This window comes from Fringilla coelebs (genome assembly GCF_963513975.1).
Source record: "Fringilla coelebs genome assembly, chromosome: 1".
NCBI lineage: Eukaryota > Metazoa > Chordata > Aves > Passeriformes > Fringillidae > Fringilla > Fringilla coelebs.
Genome location: NC_140028.1, coordinates 71,577,147 through 71,598,415, shown reverse-complemented (window position 1 = coordinate 71,598,415; position 21,269 = coordinate 71,577,147). Strand labels below are relative to the sequence as shown.

The 21,269-nt window shown below is 38.3% G+C and overlaps 1 protein-coding gene across 1 annotated transcript; it reads left to right on the top strand.

Annotated features, from left to right (window-relative positions):
- The first annotated feature begins 4 nt into the window (after window positions 1-4).
- Window positions 5-20,989, top strand: NSUN2 (NOP2/Sun RNA methyltransferase 2). The gene is made up of 19 exons (XM_084202930.1): window positions 5-249; window positions 331-488; window positions 665-769; window positions 879-984; window positions 1,606-1,677; window positions 4,254-4,338; window positions 5,116-5,308; window positions 5,714-5,788; window positions 6,891-7,021; window positions 10,002-10,075; window positions 13,033-13,163; window positions 13,740-13,836; window positions 14,959-15,134; window positions 15,651-15,743; window positions 16,128-16,263; window positions 17,535-17,615; window positions 17,835-17,973; window positions 18,864-18,903; window positions 19,556-20,989. Exons 1-19 carry the CDS (start codon window positions 169-171, stop codon window positions 19,959-19,961), a joined length of 2,379 nt encoding a protein of 792 aa, XP_084059056.1. The 5' UTR covers window positions 5-168; the 3' UTR covers window positions 19,962-20,989.
- Window positions 20,990-21,269: the final 280 nt, after the last annotated feature.

Here is a 21,269-nt window from a genome sequence, read left to right as displayed (position 1 = left end):
AGTTCCGCCGGGAAGCGGCGCCGGGAGAAGGCGGGCCCGCGCGTGCGCGCCGGGAACACGCGGCAGCCGCACGGTCCCTCCGGCCGGCCGGGAGCGGGGGTGAAGCGGGAGCGGCCGCTCTTCCTCACGGCGGGGCTGGTGGCGCGGCTCGGCCGCCGCCTGGCTGCCATGGGCCGCAGGGCGCGGGACCGCCGGCGGCAGCAGCAGCGGCAGGAGCGGCAGGAACGGGGCGGTGGCGGGGACCAGGCGGTGAGAGCCGGGCCGGGGGAGGTGAAGCGGGGCGGGGAGCGCCGGGGCCGCCGGGCTGACGGCGGCGGCGCTTTTCTTCAGGGCTGGGCCGGCGGCTACCCCGAGATCGTGAAGGAGAACGAGCTGTTCGAGCGGTACTACCGGGAGCTGGGCATCGTGCCCGCCGGAGAGTGGGACGCGTTCATGGCGGCGCTGCGGGAGCCGCTGCCCGCCACGCTGCGCATCACCGGCTACCGCAGGTACGGGCTGGGGGCTCCCGCAGCGCGGCTGCCAGAGCCGCCCGGCGCACGGGGAGGTGTCCCAGCCACGGCAGGGGGGCGGAACTCCGCCATCCCTAGGGCTCCTTCCGGCCCGAACCATGCTGTGATTCTGTGATTCTCCATCCGGTGTCCCTCCGGGTGTCTCTCGTATGCAGCCACGCCAGGGAGATTCTCCACTGCTTGAAGGAAAAGTACTTCCGAGAGCTGCAGGACCTGGAGGTGGATGGCCAAAAAGTCGAGATGCCGCAGTCGCTGAGCTGGTGAGTGATCTGGAGGCGAGATTAAGCATTCTATATGTTCCCGGCAACCACCCTGGCTCATCGGTCTCTTTCTTCTGCCTCTGTTCTTTTCCCGTCTCTTTTTCACCAGGTATCCTGAAGAGTTAGCCTGGCACACTAACTTGAGTAGAAAAATCTTACGCAAGTCCCCTCAACTGGAAAAGTTTCATCAGTTTCTGGTTAGCGAGACAGAATGTGTAAGTTTTGGATAGATCTTGATTTTTTTTTTTTTTCTGGCATATCCTGAGCAATTCTTTATTAAAATACAGTATGGAAGATGGAGACTCTATTTTTTCTCTTGGAATTTGAATAGCTCAGAAAAATCTGGATTTTGTGGTGCAGTTGGTAGTGGTGCATCCAATGATTCTGATGCATAACTGCAGCTACAAATATTTGCCTAAACTAATTGCATTTTTTTGCTGTTGTTTAGGATGTCAAAATGAGTCCCTGTAAAATGATCAGTTGCTGTTAGAAACCAAATGTTTAAACCTGATAAAAAGTGCATGCATGGGCACATCAGCATTTAAATGATGGATGTTTGTCACTTGATTCAAACCAGTTTCTCCTCTCTTTTGAGCGGAAACTGCAGAATTAATACAATTGGAGTAAATACACAATTGTTAGAAATTAAAATTGGGTGAGATACTATGTTTTTTTTTTCTTTTGTTAAGTTCTAACAGAATTTAATCCTAAATTTATAGTAGTGTGTTTCTGACTCCTTTCTCATTTTATTACGTAGCAATTTAAAAGTTTTATTGCAAAAGAAGTGCATTCTTTCATGGTATAAAAACAAATTTAATTTCTTTTTTCCTTTTAAGGGAAACATCAGTCGTCAGGAAGCTGTTAGTATGATCCCACCTCTGCTGCTTAATGTTAGCCCTCATCATAGGGTAAGTCTAGAATATAATGTATGCTAAAGTTCATTCTCTGAAATTACCTTAATTGAGCTACAAATTACAACAGTAGTATCAGGACTAATGCTGGGTTGTGTGTTATGTTGGTACATTTTATGCTTTCTGCACATCAACTGTAACACTCAAATAAATGTTCAGATCACAGAAACACTCTCAAGGATCATCTCCTTTTTCAGCTGTGTGTAATACCCTGCAAAAAACATTTGCATTTTAGGCAGTTGCATAGTCTTATTTCAAAGTGCAAATATGTTCAGCTGCAGCTGAGTTACGTACTCTTGTTACAATCTGCTTTTAAAGTAAGGTGACTGTTTTTAACTTCCTCTTTCCATCACAGTGTGAACAGATGTAGTTTTCAAAATGCAACTAATAATTTTCCCTACCTCATAGATTTCACTCCTCTATGCCTTTTGAAGGAGCTGAAAAATTCTACTCTATAAATAATCTGTTAGATGAAATATTTTGGGTGAGCTGGAACATGCTCTTGGTGGTGGCTAAGCACTATAGGGTGCTAACTTTAACTGAAGTGTGTAGGGAATGCCCATGGTATTTTCTTAGGGCATGCCATAGGAATGAGGATATCTGGTAGCAAACTTTCTGTTCTAACTTTGTGATGTTTTTCTACTCTGTGCTTGTTTGCAGACTGAATCTGTCAGGTGGCTTTACTCTCTTAATCTGTTAAATTAATGAGCTAGTTGCCTTGCTATCTCAAGCAGTCACATTTTGTTCTTCTTTCTTAAGTTTTCATGCTGTATCTTAAAATTTTATGTCTATCAAACTTCTAACATGTGTTTTAAAGACTAGTTTGTACACAGTTGGTTTTTTTAATATTAATATTATTTAGCATCTGTAACTTTTCATCTTTTTGTCTCCTACTTTTCAGTCCATCCCAGTGTATGTCAGTTATGGCTGTTTTATGTGAGGCAAGGTCTTCTCATCTCTTTTAAGTGAATAGTAAATTGAAAGTCTCGGTCCTGTTGTGTCCCAGGTGTATTTTTATTTCTGTCTGGGATTGAACAGGTGGTGAACACATTCATCTTAATGTAAAACACAAATTGTGGGGATATTTTTGCATACACCTTACACTGCATATGATAAGCTAGCAGTGTATAGGCTTTACGTTGAATATTTCATTTAGGTGAATATTGCAGCATTTTTGAGAAATGTGTGTAAGATTTCAAAAATCAGACTAAGAATAGGTTCTTTATCCTCTCTTATGCCAAAACAGCAAATGTTTAATGATGTAATAAATGTGCCCTGACTTGTTATTTAGGACCTTTTATGGTCTTTAGTGCCTTAGTTTAGGAGCTGCTTGTTAGGACCAGAATTGCAGGTTACTTTTGCTTAACCAGTATGTTCTGTATGTCACGTCTGACATGCTGATTCTGTCTTCCATGAGGATAAAATTAATGATTGTTAAGCATTCCCATAGATGTGTTCTTTTTTAATCTATTTTTCCCATTTAGTTTTCCCCCACTATCAGTTTGCTGGACAGTTTTTGAGTATATTTAGCCTTGTCTATTCTTCATAATCTTTTGCATTATCTGCTAAAGTAGAAAACGGTAGCATCACATCTCCTAATTTAAGCAGCAGATCTGATACTATCTTGCAGGGTGTGTTCCATGATGCCCTAGCACTGCTACGTGGCAGCACTTGCCACACATTCCCTGGAGCTCTCTTTCTGTTTCTCTGGGGGCTGTCTCCTGGTTTAGTCTTGTTCGTGCCAGGATGATCCTCACATGAGGATCTGAGCAGATTGTTCCCATCCTTTACCCTGTTGCACGATCTCAGCTGATTTTTACTGGAGCCAAAGGGCCAGTAGATAGACATATGTTTCTGAAAATCTGTAACTAGGTAAGAGGAAAGACTCTAAGCTTGCTTGCTTAAGAGAACAGTTTGGTATGTCACTTGTTTTGATGTGAAAGTGACTCTACCAATGACTCCATCACAAGATTTATTAAGAGAGAGAAATACACTAGAATTTAGGTGTTGGTGTCTCTCCTGTTATGTTCAGTACTGTTCAAATGCTTCCCAAGTGCTTCTTCCAAGGTAAAGAAGCAGGAGCCCTATACTGCCCTGATTTTGTACATTGAAATGTAAATGTGTGTTGGGGACAACAATTCTATAAAATCTATATATACTGCTGTCTGTGATTAATTTATTAATAGTTTAAAGAAAAGTACTATTTGCTCTTAAATGTAACTTTGTCTTCAATATAGGTGTATATATGTAAAGTTGCAGATGACTTCAGTTGGAATTGTTTGTGAACTGATAAAAGCATCATATCCCCAAGTCTGTATTCGGGTTCCTGTCTCAAATTTTATTTCAGCTGATGTTTTTGTTCCCTACAAACTAAAGTCCTTTTCATATTTTCAACCTTTAAAGGTAAAGCATATAAAGAACAGGATTGTACTTTGCTTTTTTCAAGTTTGTGTTCAGAACAATCATAATTCTGCATATTCAAAAATACCTAATTAAAAAAAAAGCATAGTAAAATTTCTCAAGTACTGAAAAAGTACAAGGCAGGAATTAAAAAAGTTTTCTTATGTTTGTAGATTCTAGATATGTGTGCTGCTCCTGGATCTAAGACTGCACAGCTCATTGAAATGTTGCATGCAGACATGAATGTTCCCTTTCCCAGTAAGTCTGGAAAACTAAAAACTTGTGACTTGGAATTTCTGCTTTTTCTTGTAGTAGATTGTTTTTAATGTCGCAGATGAGTAACTGCATTTAGCTACATACTGAATTCCCCAAGGGATTGTTATGAGATTAAAGGTACCCATTTGAAACTTCATGGGCTCTCTTTGCTTGAAAAACAGACATGAATTACACTATCTTTACAGTTCAGAATACAGTACGTGTGATCAGAGCTTTATTTCTGTATATATATCAGGTTTACTTAGTAGATGGCAGCCCAGCTTTCATGATATCCTGCAAACACTGGATTAAACTGCTTTAGACTTGAAGAAATTGTGATATTTATTGGTTTTGGATGCTTCAGAATCTTTATTTTTGGTTAGATGCTCACAGAAAATACTGCCCCTTGACACGGTAAAGTTGTAGAGTGTGTGGATTCTTTCTGCATTGTACTGAAAATTTGCTGATGTGGAGATTCTTTGGTGACGGTTGGAGTTTTTTCTGTTTTAGAGGTTTTCCTTTCAGAAGTTGAAGGGCCCATGGCTGTGTCTTTCTGCCACAGGATGGGAGCTAAAACTCTTGAGATTGAAGCATAAGTTAACCTGCAATATGCTTTAAGTTATTTTATACTCAGTAAGGGTTCCCCTGTTCATGAGTAGTCTTTTAAGTAAAAATCTCTAGTGACAGGTTTACAGAACTTTCAGAGATAAGGTAATAAACTATGTAAAATTATTTGTCTGTTGAATAGTAAAGCATTTTCCCCCTATTTTATGTTCCCAGGTGGTTTTGTAATTGCTAATGATGTTGACAACAAGCGCTGCTATTTGCTGGTTCATCAGGCTAAGAGATTAAACAGTCCATGTATCATGGTGGTAAATCATGATGCCTCCAGCATTCCTAACCTTCAAATAGATGTTGATGGAAGAAAAGAGATCCTCTTCTATGACAGGATTTTATGTGATGTCCCCTGCAGGTACTTTGCATGTAAACTTGAATACATGGATTTTACTGCTTTAAGTGCAGTGCTAATTTTTTTTTATGTCACTGAATTGTGCCTTTTTTAGTTTAGTGAGTTAGGTTTTATAGTTCGGAATGCCTTTTAAGTGTGGAAATACAGAATCCAGGTGAATTTTTTCATTCCAAGTGGTCCTTAAATTTGATCAGTTGAAGGGCTTCAAATTTTGACCTTATTTTCAGGACACTGAAATGCAAAGGCTGTGAGGAAACAGAACAGTGTAGGAGAACTAGTTACAAGGGAGAGGGACTGCTATTGTTGTGCTGCTGTAAATGGCTCTGATATGGAAAGAGTCTTACACACAATAATACAACACACAATAATACAACACACAATAATACAAATCTTTGACCTCTGTTGCAGCGGAGATGGAACCATGAGGAAAAACATTGATGTGTGGAAGAAATGGACAACACAAAACAGTTTGCAGCTCCATGGGTAAAAATGCTTATTGCACATCTGCACTTCCTTAATTTTCCTCTCCTTTTTCTATATCTTTAACATCTGCATGCATTCACATGTTAATATATATGACGAAGTGGAGACTAGGAAGAGTAATTTTTCTCTCAAATTAAGAGCTTAGTGCTATTGAGAGGAAGCGTAGGATTTCAGATGTCAGGATAGAAGCATGTGAGTCTAAATTGCTTGTATTGTTACGAATATCTGTCATGGAATTACTTATTGAATTGATTTAGACAGGATAGCTAATAAAATAGAACAAATCACTTGGTTGGGATTCTTAGCATTTAGGCAGGTAAAATACTGTTAGAAAATACAGTAAGTTGTAAAATTTATTAGTGATATTTTAAAGTTTTTAAAATTCTAGAGATCATATACAAATGATTTCAGTTACGTGAGATGGATATATGTAAAATGAGGGTGAATAAGTACTTAGCCTAGTGCAGGCACATGGCAAAATGTAGTAATTGAAAAGATAAAAAAAACTCAGAACATTTTACTCTGTGTTTTTAACCAGCTGGGGATACCATTGGTTACTGTGACTCAGCTGACCAATGACTTCTTGGCAATTAATTCATTATTGCAGGTCTCCTTTTGGTTGGAAGTATGCAGGTAGAGTCTAAACTCATGGTCCTGCTCAGTGATACCTTTCTCAGAAGGCCACTGCTAGTTAAGCTATGTTGTCCATAATATTTGTAATGGTCAGATTATTCCTCATTTAACTGGATTTCTGAGAAGAATCATGTTTTTGGGTGTTACTTTTCTAGTTTTGAGTACTTCATAATAAAACTGATTGGGCACTAGAAAGAACAAAATAGAGAATGTTATGTTCAAAGTTATGCTGCATTAGTGTTAGTATTTGACCTAATTGTTGCATTAATTTAATAGGTGTCATTGTGAGTGTGTCTGCAGTGTAAACTGCACTAAGCTGACTTAGTTCTGCACTGACTGTAATTTGTGTACTGCTGACAGCTGTAGAAATCCCCAAGTGCTGGCTTAATCCATGCAGAGTTGTGTGCCTGCAGTAAGGCTTTTTTGGGTTCCTGAATGATAGCTGGCTAGACCAAGAGTGTTCTGTTAGTTTGCAGTTGAGAATTGCAACCCGTGGTGTTGAGCAGCTGGCAGAAGGCGGGAGAATGGTGTATTCCACGTGTTCCTTGAATCCCATCGAAAATGAAGCTGTGATCGCATCTCTGCTGGAAAAGAGTCAAGGTGAGAATGTAAGCTTGAACAGAGTGGGGAACTCTTATTTTTTTTCTCCTCAGCCCAAAAAAGGCTATGTGTATGATGGTACTAGTGATGAGCTTAGTGTGGGTAATATGCTACTTTCCGCAACTATGGAAATCTTTTGGTACCAGTAGGATTTCATTAATGTTGCTATGAGCAGTGTTCTTAAATGGGAGCGAATCAGCTGCAAATACAAAACCTGAAGAGTTGTGTTAATGATACAGAAGACACTTCTACAGATCAGTGGCATTCAGCCTTTGTTATCTGGCTCCCACTAACAGCTTTCACTGGTTGGAATCCATGTCTGACATCTATAATTGCTTTGGAAAACTCAGTGTGGAACATTGCTGCTGTGCACTATAGGAGTAAAAAGCCTGGGGTGTAGTTAAGCAGTTAAGAGTGAAGTAATTGTACACCAGTAGGTGGGAGTCACTGATACCTTTTGCACCCTTTACCCCACATTTTGACATGCTTGGATTTTTAATGTGTTTAAACCCACGGGGTTTTTTTGCATTTTTGGCTTGAGTGTGAAGGCTGAGGTTACAAGAGGTAAAAAAACTGAGATGAGCTGGGAAGCTGCACTGCATCACTTTGTGATAGTAGGGTTCAGTAGCCCATTTAGTAGCTGCTGTATACTGTTTTTTTCTGAATCAATAACCTGAAATTTGGAAACATATAATTGGATTTGGCATGAAAAGTTCCACAGACTTTTTAAAGTTGAGCCCTTACAGAGCAGAAGCAGCTCTATTGCTCCTGGAGCTGCACTTACTCTGGAAGTTGGTAGCTTGTTTTGTGTAATGTTTGCTTTTTCCCAGTAGCTATTCTGGCCCCAAATTATGCGTGAAATTTCATTATCTGAAAACCAGCACTTTAGCTAAAGTGTTTGCAGGTTCATTAGGAATTGACTATATAATTTCTACTCCCACTCTTCTGTGCACTGGGGCAGCTTCCTCTTATGTCCTATGTGCAGTTTTGATCACTTCAGTATAAGAAAGTCATTAAACTATTAGAGACCATGCAGAGGAGGGCAGCAAAGATGATAAAGGGTCTACTGGAAAAGCCTGATGATGAGTGGCTGGAGGAGACTGAGGGGAGACCTCATTGCAGTCTGAATCTTCCTCGTGAAGAGAAGAGGAAGGGCAGGTGCCCAGTGACAGGACCCATGGGAATGGCCTGAAGTTGTGTCCAGGGAGGTTTAGATTGGATATCAGGCAAAGGTTTTTCACCTTTGGGTGGTTGGGCACTGGAACAGGCTCCCCAGGGAAGTGGTCACAGCTCAACAGAGTTCAAGAAGCGTTTGGACAATGCTCTCAGGCACAGGGTGTGACTCGTGGGGTGTCCTGCAGAGGGCCTGAGTTGGACCCAATGATCTTGGTGAGTCCCTTCCAACTCGGCTGATTCTGTGAAAGGACATTTCTATTTAGAAGTAGTTTCTTTGGTAATCATGGACACAATTCCAGTAAATTACGGTATGCTTGGCTTATTGAAGGCCATAGTGAGCAAGCATTAATTTTAACAGTGGCAAGATTGGAAAGCATTAAGATCTAGTTGGGATAGGAACACAAAAGCAGCAGCATGTGGAGGCAAGCAATTGCAGCACTTGGGGGAAATTCAGTACTTTGAAGGAAGGACTGGCTATGATGTTCAGATCTAGTCTCTGCCCAGTGGAGGTATTTTGAGGCATACTTGGAGGCTGTGAGGTGTCCTAGCAAGTGAGTGTTATCCTTGGAACTTGAACACAGGAGTAGCTTAAGCAGGTAGTAGTAAAGAGGCAGTGCAGTGGTCTGCAAGGGGCATTGCACCTGAAGAATCAGTTCAGGTCAGTCCAGAAGGTTTGTTGGTAGTCCAGCTGTGCTACCTTGCTGAAGCAGCAGTGTCAAGGAGATGAGACCTTGCTTTTCCTTAGGCATGAGGGAGTAGGGAGAAGGCCTTTTTGTACCATGTAGCAACTATTGGAAACTGTAGCACTTCTGACAGAGTCTTCAGTGCCTGATAAGTCTAATGCGGTCTTGAGACATCAACTGAAGTCATGCTGTAGGGAGGCAGGAGTATTCAAAGGATGGATGCAAAACATCAAGTGTAAACACATTTGAGATGTCATTTTTTAATTTTTCTATGAATTCATGTATCTCCTTTTCATTTATTTTAAAGGCTTACTTAAGCTGTCACTGTAAGAAATGGTTATAGTCATGTAGAACAGGTTGATAAATTGTGTACAGCATGAGAAAAAACCTACCTGACTGTTAAATATCTTAAGTATTTAGACTCACAGAAAAGCAATGTTGAAAGTTATTATTTTCTAGAGAGATCACCTATTTAAGCAGTAAATTTTTATATAATTCCTTCTGGACTTTGGGCAGCTTGAAGATTTTATTCAGTAAATTAAGCTGTTGATGTTTCTTGTAGTAATTTGATATATTTTAGGCACATGTCATGTTAGTGTTAAATGGTTTGGAATTTTCCTTTCCGCTTTAAAAATAACAAATTCTCTTTCCTCTCTCACTGGAATATATTGAGATTGTAAGTCCTTGAAATTAGAATATTGTGGACATTTCAGAAGGCTTAGTTATGCCAAAAGTTATTTTCTGAAAAATACTTAATCAGTGTAGTAAATCCAAATGCTGAGTAAATGAGAATAAGAACTTCAATGATTCCATTGCTTAGAACACTGATGTTTAATGATACAGGTTGTAGAGTATTTCTCTGCAGCTGCTACAAAAAAATCTAACCATTATATTTTAGGTAATTTATGATTGTATTTTATGTAGTTGTTATTAACAGTTCTTCCCACCGTCTTTGTTAATGTAAGTGGTCGAAGTTGTATAGCTTTTAATTTCTTGAAAGTTTTTAAAAGTACTATTCATAAAATGGCTTAAAACTTTAGGAAAACTATTTTTATGAAAGTCAATTGGCAACATAACTCTTAAATTCTGTTTTTAAAACTTTTATGTTCTTGGGATTTCAGGTGCCTTAGAACTTGCTGATGTCTCTTCTGAGTTACCAGGTTTGAAGAGGATGCCAGGAATTACAAAATGGAAGGTATTTAACCTGGTATTTTTATAAAGTTCTTGGTCTGTGGTAGAGTGTTACATTAGGGAAGTTCTGAAGTGTAACAATTCACAAAATTAGGTTGAGCTGTATTAATGGCAGTGATTTGATGTTTAGAGGAGAGAGCTAAGCTGAAAGTCTTTGCAAGGGTAGGCCCTTTTCTTCTCATCAGCACTCCCCTTACGTCTAGGTCTAGGTTTCTTTCCTCTGTCTCCTGTACTGTCTTGCTACAATTCCCTCTTCTGTTGTGTGTATGTGGCCTGTAGATGGCAACATAATTTCAGCCACTTTTAATGTTAGCCATCTATCTCTGTCTTCAGGGTCCATGAATGTTAGATTCTGCAGTGCTTCAGCTGGTCCGTTTTATTTCATTTGGAAGTAAAAGCTGTGGAACTGTTTCTGCCAATAAGCTGTAAAACCTGCAGTGATGTGACTAATCCTAGGGTAGTAATAGTATCCTGTATTTTGTTCCAGGCCTTAAATTATTTCAGTTCTGGAAACAAACTAATAGGGAGGGGTAAAAAACCCAAAGCTGCTTCAGCTTCCTGTCAAGAGTATAGTCAAAAAAAGTAGAAGGCCATTGTGGTAGTGGGGAGAGATACTGATTAAATTTTAGTTATGAGTGTGTGCCTTTGCAATGCCATTGGGTCTTCTGTTACCATCTCACTAGTCTCTTGTGATGCCAGGTAGGTTTATGCCTGTGTACAGGCTAATGAACAAGATGCAGGGAATAAAGATTTGTATATGTTCTGCCACTGGAAATGCAGCTTAGCAACTAGTTGATTTCTTTCTTCTTACAGTTGCTAAAGTTTACACTGTATACTTGTACCTGAAGAATAAATACAATGCATAACTGTGGCTCTGTGATCTTAATTTTACCCTGTTTTGGTATTCCATAAAGGCACTATATATATATTTATATAATGATCACTAAGGGCATTTTTTATTCCCTGTAGCATCTATTTCTCTGTTTGCAGTTGAAATATAAATCTCCCTAATAGGTTTTAAAAACTAGTCTGATAAAATGTGTTGAAAGTTTGCCAGACTTTCTTCAGACCTGATTTGCTGCTACTGTATATTTTCATGCCTCACTGGCTAGCATGTCACTATGGATGTATTTGCTTACTGGTGTTGTTTTTACTTGGTGTAGTCTTTTGTTCCCTGGTGCAGCATTTGTTTTCTAGGAGCTCTGTGACTGATTGCATTGAATATTCCTGAACATCAGTTGACTGTAAATCTCTGGAAACAGCAAAAACAAAAATAAGGTTTTGTTCAAGGGACACTTGGGTGCTTGGAAACAGCATTCAGTACTCCCTCCTTAAGCCAGATGATGAGTGAACTCCAGTGAATTATTTTGGGCTTGAAGGAAGACACCTTTTTAACTCCAGATTTGGTCATCTGTTCCTGCAACACTTTTACTCTTCCTTCTGTTCTAACAGGTGGTCAGTAAAATGTGCAGTAGAGAAGAGTTCAGAGTGTTCTTTGGTGCTTTGTCATTCTACCAGTCACACCAACTTACCAGTTAGGCTGGTAAACCAAAACTGAACAGCACAGGACTGATAGGCAGTTTTTCTGGTAAAACCAAAATAGTTTTTTTTTTTTTAGACTTCGGTTATTTATCAGTCCTGTTGTTGGTTTTTCTCAAGCTTGAGTCGTGACTTCCAAAGAAGAGCAGTTCAGAAGTACAGTCTGTCTTGTCTCCATCTAGCACTATGAAATGTAGCATATTTTGACTTGAAATACTAATTCTGAAAGTACAGTAATTTCTATTTCAGGAAATGTAGAAAGGCACAAGGTGCGATCTCATCGGTGTCTGAGAAGTGCCAGACTTCATGATGCTGAAATCTGCATTCCAAAGTTCTTAGTGAAATTGTAGTCTAGATAAATGTTACATTTCATTTTCCACTAGAGCAGTTGATTAAACTTTCAAGACAATCACAGTGAGATCCATTAATCCGCTTCACCATATTTGCCAGTCCTGAAGTTGCCATCACTGCAACTACTTTATTTTGTTGCCTTAACAACAAAAATGGGCCTTCATTTCAGTGATTAATTATATGCATTTGCCCTGTGCATCCCGATTTGGGACCCTTCTGACAACTTTAGCTCTGAAGTCAAATTTTCCCTGGCTTGTTTTTTCACTTTGGTATCCTTACTTGAAGAGCATTCAGAATGCCTTCCTGCAAGAGTTCTGGCTCTAGCCTTCTGCTTGTATTTTAAGAGTCCATCAGAAGCTTTGACCCTTAGCCTTACTGAGGTGATGTTATGTCTACACAGTGTCTTAGAGCTGATCTGTAGATAGGTTTTGAGTTCTGAGTAAAGGTACAGGTGCTAGAAAATTCATGGGGACATTTTTTCAGCAACTCCACAAACTCATCTCTGTCAGTGACTTGTATATGCCTGTGTCATGCAGCTTTCTGCCTACCAAGCTGTTGTGTTGCATTCTTGCATTTTTCTTACGTAATGAAATTGGGATTCTTCAGTTCTGATCTTTACTAGACTGCAGTAGCTCTTTTCCCTTGTATGCTGCTTGGAAGCTGCCTCTAACACAAGTTTCACAGCCAGCCTCATGGGAAAAAAGGAACAGTGTATCTTAAATCTGATAGCTCATTGATCTTATATATTTCACCACTGTCCTTCCACTGGATTTTGGTAGTTCACATGTTTTAACAGGTCAACAGAGATCTTTGCAGTTGATTCAGCATCAATCTGCACTTTGACTGTATGCTTTTTTTTAGAAGTGTATGAAGTGGAGCTGCAGCTGGCAAGAATCTCCTACTCTGAAGTGCACATGTACAATGCACAAAGAAACAATACACTTTAAAGAACTTAGTTTTCTGTACCAGAAAATAATTTCTTTATTTGGTGACTGAGCCTTAGTTTGCAAGTATTTTAATTAAAACTTGTGACCTATATTCTTCACTGAATTTATTTTTACCCCTTTGAAGGTGATGCTGAAAGATGGGCAGTGGTTTGAGGAGTGGAAAGATGTGCCTTCAAATAGACAAACACAAATACGTCCTACTATGTTTCCAGTGAAAGATGAAGAGAAGCTAAAGGCAATGAATCTGGAGCGCTGGTAGGTTTTCCCAGAGTAAATCTTACGAGGATTTGAGGTAACATGTATGTTTGTGGGCAAATTATAATTAGGTCAGATTAGGAATGTGTAGGTTTGAGTATATTTTGATTGCTTCATATGTAATGGCAGTGCACCATATTTTAAATCCAGTGGATCAGGAGAAATTACTGCAAGTTGCATAAGTGGAATAAGTGCTCACATGAAAAGGTCAAATTCTTTGCATCTGATAGAGATAAACAGTCAAAATTACTGAAAAAGTATGTAAAACTTTAACATATATTGACAGTGTGACTTATTTGCTTTTAAAGGCTTTCCACAGCTATTCTAAAAATACTGTTTAGAAATGAGTCATTAAAGCTCAAGTGTGAACAGTGAATGAATGTGTTGCGTTGATGCAAGTAATTATGCCAGAATGCTCTATTTAGATCCTGTTTCTAGTTTGATAAATTAAATCTGCACAATCCTGCTAGGAATTCTTACCTTATCCTGAAAGTAAGTGTAAATGTGGGCCTTCTAATGTTTTGTGATTATAAATGCAGCAATGAATGTGCTGCTGCAACATTTCTTTCTCTCTAGTCTTAGGATATTGCCACATCACCAGAACACAGGTGGCTTCTTTGTGGCTGTCTTAATAAAAAAGTCTCCAATGCCATGGAATAAACGTCAGCCTAAGGTATCTTCCTTTACATTATCTAAAATGTAAATTACTAATAATGTTTCGGGCTTTTTTTTTGAGTTTGCACATAGTAAAAGACCTACTATAATTGTTCTGTATCTGCCCTGCAGTTATAGTTCAGTGTATCAATTAAAAATAAATTCCTAAATCCATGAAGTACTGAAGAAGTACTTATGAAAAAATCATGAAAACTTTTAAAATAGAAAAAAAAAATAAAAGAAAGGAGATTTTGAAACGGTAGTAAAATAGCAAGCTAAATCTTGACCCTAAAATTAAGGCTTTGAAAGAATTACAGAAGCAGATTATATCGGATAGCTAAAGCTGTCACTTCCTTCAGCTGTGTGTGGTCCCCTGCTAAAAGGCTTTTTTCTGCTGTGTTGTAAGCTAATTCTGATGTCAGTTTATCTCACTCTGTGGCTGGTTGCTCAGGGAGTGATTCACTAGCAGATTAGCAGATCAGCAGCACAGGGAGTGGATGTAAAACTGTTTGGAGCAGCAGCTTCAGCCATCTGACTTTAATCCATTTGTTGTCAATTGTCTTTAAAATCCTGTCAACAGGGTTTTAAGTTGATGTGATTTATTTGATCTCTTAGATTGTCATGTCTGTGAGAACTTCTGTTGTGAATCCCTTTTAGGTGATTATTTGATTTGCTTCATTAGAACAACTTATGAGTAAAATGTATGTGGCAATAGGAAGCAGCATTTATTCAGAAGTAAGCACCCTCCAAATAGTTTATGATGTTCTAAGTTAAAACATCATAGCACTCTTACAGAAGTTGTGCAGCAGCAGGATGCCTGTGTCACTTTGAGTGTTAGGAGGAAGACAGCAGATCCTGTTTTGAAATATTCTTCTCTGAGGGCTTGAACATGATTTTGTAGATGGTACAAAAATAGCTTTCTTGGGCAGTTACTATGAAACTATACAGATCAGTACTGGAGATAAATGTAATTTATAGTGATATCTTGATCTAGTAATCAGATTAACTCCCTGAATGGATCTGTTTAAGCACTTGCATACAAATTGACAGGAATTAAGCACACACAAAGAGAACATAGGTGCCTTCTGTTACAAGTTGGATACTACTTTTGCCTTTTTGAAAATACTGTAATTTGAAATAGGTTCATCAGAAATTACCACAAAAAACAGGAGATACTGAAGTGACAGCAGCTAATTCAAGTAATGGTTCTGACTGTATTATTGAAGAACCAACACTTGCTGAAAATGAAGAGTCTAAGAAAATGCAAGAATTGCAGAATTTGGACACTGAGCAGAGTAAAAAGGAAGGAGTATGCGGGTAAGGACCACATCTTAAGTATTTGTCCTGTGACAGCTCTGCAATTCCTGAATATTCTGTAGTTCTTTTGTAATTAGAAGTCAGTCAAAAAAATTAATGAATTTATTCAGTTGTCTTGCATTTCCATGTTTTCTGTCTTGTCTGTGTTTCATTCAGCAAGTTTGGAAAATAACCAGTTTTTTTATTAGCATTTGTTAAGTCTGCTAATACTTTCTTCTCTGTTAACGGAAAAAATACTTTCAGAAGTTGGAAGATTTGCATTGCCTTCACAATCATTCCATCAGAAATCTCAGTTTACTTGTTTTAGTGAACTCTGTTTCCAAGCACTGCTTGACTTCCTTATTTTAACAAGTTAAACTGTGTGTAGTGTTAGTGAAGCACAAGAAAATGCCAATATTCTCTTTGGCGTACTGTTGTTACAATAAGCCAAGTGTTGACTAAATGAACTGAATACACTGATTTTAAAACAAGTGAAATTTTAGTGAAATTGACAATACAATGTTATTTCCTTTCTAGACCGCCACCATCTAAAAAAATGAAGTTGTTTGGTTTTAAAGAAGACCCCTTTGTGTTTCTCCCTGAAGATGATCCATTGTTCATTCCTATCCAGTAAGAAAAAAGATATGTCTGTTTTGGCAGTAAGATTCCTATTGGTTCAGGGATGTTAATAGTTCAAGTTTGGTTCATTACAAAGGATGGGTCTCGCTGGTCTTGCATAACAGCTTTTGCCTGACTTTGCACCAGGGCCCCCTCTCCTCAACACTTAAATGAAAATAGCCAACTAGAGTTTGCACTGGAAACTTTCCAGTGTGTCTCAGTGTCTATAACAGCTTGTCTTTTCTGATGTCATGCAGCTTAGAAACTCTAATCTTTGTGTTCTGAAGCCAAAGTGCTAAGTGTTTGCAGAGATAGCTGGAGGAAATGGGCTAAACCATGCATTTTGAGTATGTGATTTTATTGCTCAGTTAATCAAAACAAGTATTATGGCCACAGGAAGTTTTATGCGTTGGACCCATCATTTCCCAAGATGAATTTACTGACTCGAACTCAAGAAGGAAAAAAGAGGCAGCTGTACATGGTTTCTAAGGAGCTGAGGAATGTGCTTCTGAACAATAGTGAGAAGATGAAGGTATGGTTCATAAGCATCAGTGTATGTCTCCTTGAACTTGCCAAGTGTACTGTTTACATAGAGGATTAGCACTCTGACAGGCTGTATTTTTTTATAAGTCTAGATTAATGTTTTCCTCTCTATCCCTCCTGTGTTAGAGATGAAAAGTTGACTCTGAGAGGTAAATAACAGTCTCTGAGATAAAAATCAGTACATTTTTGGTGGATGAAAGAGAACTTAAAAGCGGAGAAGGGGAATATATAACTGTTGTGTGTGTGCCAGTATTTTTATGTAGTCTTCAGGTAACTTTACATGTTTACATTGATGATGTTGTATTTATCACCTCCTTAATTATAAAAGTATTAAGAGCTTTGAAAGCAAACCAAAAAGATAAGTTCAGCTGAATTATTTACTGGCTGTGTTACATAGGGACATTGTTTCAAAGTAATTTTAACAATTAAATATTTTGAAAGTTCATTAAGCTGAGTGATAATGGGATAATAAGTAGTTTTCGTGAATAGAGGAAATTTTTTTTTATGATTCCCTGTGGAAAATGTCTTGCAAATGCTAAAGATTTGTCTCAAAAGTCATTGTGTAATTTAGGTTGGAATGAGGTTATGTAGTCCAGCTTCCTTCCTACATCAAACAGAGCTGACTTCAAAGCTAGATCAGATACATTCTGGGGCCTCATCCAGTCAAATCTTGGAAATTTTTGAGGATATTCAGTACATCTTTGCAGCAGATCTTTGAGATGGGTAAACAATTATTCTTTTATCCCCTATGCAGGAAATAGCTACATAACTGACAAAATTTTAAGAAACTGGTGCATTATATTAGGTAGTGAGGCTTTGAGTACCATAAAGGATAGATAGCGTCCAAATAGTAATCACTTTTACATTTTTGAAATCCTGTCCTTGATTGACTTTCCCAGAATCATACAGAAAATTCTTACTCAAACTAAAATTAAAATTAGATATTAGTAGTTTCTTGCCCTCTTTTTAAAACTGCCACTTCCTCACACTGTTCACTTTTCACTATGGAAAGGAGTAAAAGGCATTTTATGTTGAGGGAGCGCCACATTTTTATAGCAGGAGTTCCTTTTTCCCTTGAATGGAATTCTTTTTCCTTGAAATGGAATTTTCACATTAACTCAGTATTCAGTGCAAATGAGCTTTTAGTCAAAGAGTTGAGGAAAAAACAAGTTCAGAGTGGTAATTTAGAATTTCCCTAATGATGTTTATTAATTATTATTAATGTTCCCTACTGATGTTTATTGGCTTTGCTGTTTGCAGGTTATCAACACAGGGATAAAAGTCTGGTCTCGCAACAGTGATGGTGAACAGTTTGGATGTGCATTCAGATTAGCACAAGAGGTAATTGCATAGCACTGTGTTCTCAAAGGAGATACTTTGGTTTCCTCGAGAGCCCATAAGGCAGCTGGCATTAACTTTGTCAGATTAATGGTAATTGACATTTTCATTATGGTTTAATTTTTTTTTTCTGGTGTGAGGTAAAGCGCATACTGTTTTATCTCCCTTCTTTCAGAAATCAGTGGTTAAATTTTTAAATAATTGTCTTTATTTATTAAACAGGGCATTTATACTCTGTACCCATTCATTCATGCAAGGATTATAAATGTCTGCATAGAAGATGTCAAAATTCTGCTAACCCAGGAAAATCCATTCTTAAGTAAATTTAGCAGTGAAACACAGAAGAAAGTCAAAGATATGGGTAAGCCTGCTAATTTTTCTGTCACAAAATTATTTTTCTTCTTTGCACAGAACGCTATAAAATCCTGAAGCATAAACTGTGTTTGTTTGCTCAAAATTTGGACTAAATAGCCAGTGTGCTGCTAGAAATTGTAGTCCTTTCTGATTGCAGCCTCTAAGGATTTTGAGCTTTAGAGAACAGAAGAGTTGCCAAACTTACGACTTCTGCGAAGTAGTGCTGTGAGGCAACATTTAAAATATCTGATGAACAAAGACTTTATACATGTTTCTGGTTTTTGTGCTTGTTAATGCTCCAGCTGAAATTGTTTGTCATCTGCAATTGCTTGTCATGACCTTATGTATCAAATATAGTTCCTCAGATTTGATTTTCTTAAATATGGGGAGCGATGTCTACTCGTATTAAACTTTTAATTTCCTCTACACTGGATGCTTAAAGATATGAAAATTGGTTTTCAGCCTTTTGTTATTGTTTCATTTCCAATTCATTGCTGATCCTTGTACTTCCATGTTTGATGAGACAAAATGGGAAGAAAAAAATGTTCTGAAGTTCGGTCTGGCATACTCCTATGTTCATTTTAATTAATTAAAAGTTTCTTGCTAGATTCACTGAGTGAGTTAATCCACTGTGTGGATTTTGTATTTTAATTTGTTTGTTTGTGATTTTGGAGGAGCCTATGTTGGCAATTGCGTCTGTGACTACGTAAATACTTTGGTTGGAAAAAAGGGAATAAAATCTGGTATTGTTCAGTGTATTGATGTGGATAACTGCTAACCATGTCATGCTCTGTGTTTGTCTAAAAACTTGTTTCCTTGAACATTTTCAGATTACACTCATTGTATCATTGTAGCCAATAACACATCTGTTTTGTTTTTGTTCCCCCTTCCCTGTAGCGATGGGAAGTATAGTTCTGAAGTACGACCCAGACCCTGAGTAAGTAGATGTGTTGCTTTCCATTTATGCACTCCTAAGACCTGGACAAGAATTTATTTTCAGTCAGCAAAAACAGAAGTAGAGGCATAGAGATGAAGTGAGAGAAACAGTAAAGCCATGTAGAATAGAGAATAAGAAAGGAAAAGAAGCTGTCTTGTCTGTGAATTCTTAAAACAAGTGTAGAATTTAGCTTCATAAAGGTGAGCTGGTAGTTGTGCCAGAGATCAAGAGATAACTGCATGGGATTTGTTTGTTTCCCTGTAAAGTCCAGCATTTGGAATGGAAAAAAATACTTTTTATTGTTCTTTTTTGTGGACAAAGGAACTTCTGTGGACAAAACTCTTAAGATTTTTCTAAATGTAAACTTCCATTTTGCTGTTCCTTGTATTAGTTTTCAACCCAGAGCCAGAAAACTATTTTGCTTGTTGAAAAAACTTAACAGCATCGAGTTTCTGGGTTTTTGGCTTGCATGCTTGCTTGTAGAAAAGCAGGTGTCTGTGTAGGTGTTGAAGTTAAGAACAATGTACTTTCATCTTCTGTGAATAGTTACAAAATGCATTCAGTGTTAGAATTGACTTGGTGTTTGGCTATAAAATGAAGTTTTGAAGATGAACTTTCTCATAATTAACTGAACTTAACTGCTTGTTTGCAGAAAACCTCATGATCTTCAGTGTCCCATAGTGCTGTGTGGTTGGCAAGGGAAGACATCACTGCGTGCCTTTGTGCCCAAGAATGAGAGGCTTCATTACCTGAGGATGATGGGAGTTGAAGTGTTTAAAGCAAAGAGGAAAGAGGAGGAACTGGAAGACAAAACTGAGGAAGAAGTTCAACACAGACTGGTGCAAACAGAGGAAACAATGGATAAGGAAGATAAAGAATACGATTTAGTCACAAAAATGGAAGCAGAAATAGGTGAAGAGTCTTCTCAGAGTCCTGTCAAAAGCAGTGCTATGGAAATAGAAAATAAAATTGAGGATTTAGATCAATCTAGTGAAAATGCCAACACTCATGTAAGCCTGGAAGGCAAAGACTTGGATGCGAGTAATGTGAAAGATTAGGTTTCTTCTGTATTGCTTGGCAGCTTCCATGAGGCTCACATCCAGACTTTTGCTTTTAGCATGAAACGGTATTTTAAAATTTGGTCAGAATGGGATGTTCTTCTTTTAAAGTTTCACCTATTTTATATTTTAAATGAAAGCTATAAAGAGATTTCTCTTCAAGTGTGTCTTCTTTTCACCATTTTAAATTCCTTTTTATTGGTGGGTTTGTGTGTCTGTTGCTGGCAACAGACCAGGCACCAGTAAAATCTCAAGTCCATATTTTTAATGGAACAGTGGTATGCACAAATGCACTGCATGTGTGTAACTGGTCAAAAATTCCTTCAGAAAAAAACCCTGGGGTTCCATTCAAAGCACATAGATTCCAAAAAGGTTTTTTCTCCCAGGATTGCTTATCCCAGCTACCACCAGATCTGGTTACTGTTGATAACTGCAGGTTCTTTAAAGGGTAAGAGAATCAGTGTGTCCATACAAGGGCACACGCAGCATATCTGACTGACAATCTGGTACATGGTTATTCAGAAGGAAACCATGTCCAGCATCCTGGGAAAAAAAAGCAGAATGCAGTTTATCAGAGACTGATGTCTGAGGTTCTTCAGAGTGATTAATTGCTTGACTGACCCAGCTAGTAGATATTGTTAGCTAGATGTTCAGGTGTGCTGAGTGTGCCTCAGACTTCTGTCTTGAAATGTGCCTGGGAACTATCACTCAAATCTGCTGCGGTCATCTGTTCCTCTTTCAGTTCTTCAAGTGGGAGTCATCTCTAATTTTTGTAAGATAACTTGTTTATAGCTGAAATAATAGTTTAAAAGAAAAAGCATGGTGGTATATATGTTGTTGTATAGTAGATGTTTAAAAGGTTATTTAGGTCTAGAAGGGTAATTTATTTAATCTGACTTTAAAAAAAGTTGGCTACCTCAGAGACTTGGAATATAAATTCTGTCCTTTGTGGCTTAGTTTCAGCAGTACTCTGTACTTCTGTCAAGTTGGTCTGAAAAGAAAGTGACCAGCAGTACAAGGTACTATCCTCCTCTAGGACCACAGTGATGCAAATATTTGTTATGCTTGTCAAGCGTAATTTTACCATGTGTATTTTTATTGATGAAGTCTTATGTGGCTTGGATCCATTTGCTGTACCTTGCTACAACAGACTTTTTGATGTCTGCCCTTGAACTACTTCATCAAAGGGAGAATTCTTGAGGGACAGACATAAAAGTGAAATAATGCCATGTCCTCTGATGAGATATTAGTCTCTTGCAGTGAGGAACCATTGACAGGACTCATTTTCCTCTTGAGAGTCCATAAAAT

Coding starts and splice junctions, on each gene's coding strand:
- NSUN2 (XM_084202930.1), top strand. CDS start 169: ATGGGCCGCAGGGCGCGGGACCGCCGGCGGCAGCAGCAGCGGCAGGAG. Junction 15,135..15,650: donor AAAAAGGAAGGAGTATGCGG/GTAAGGACCACA, acceptor TTTCCTTTCTAG/ACCGCCACCATCTAAAAAAA. Junction 17,616..17,834: donor CATTCAGATTAGCACAAGAG/GTAATTGCATAG, acceptor TTTATTAAACAG/GGCATTTATACTCTGTACCC.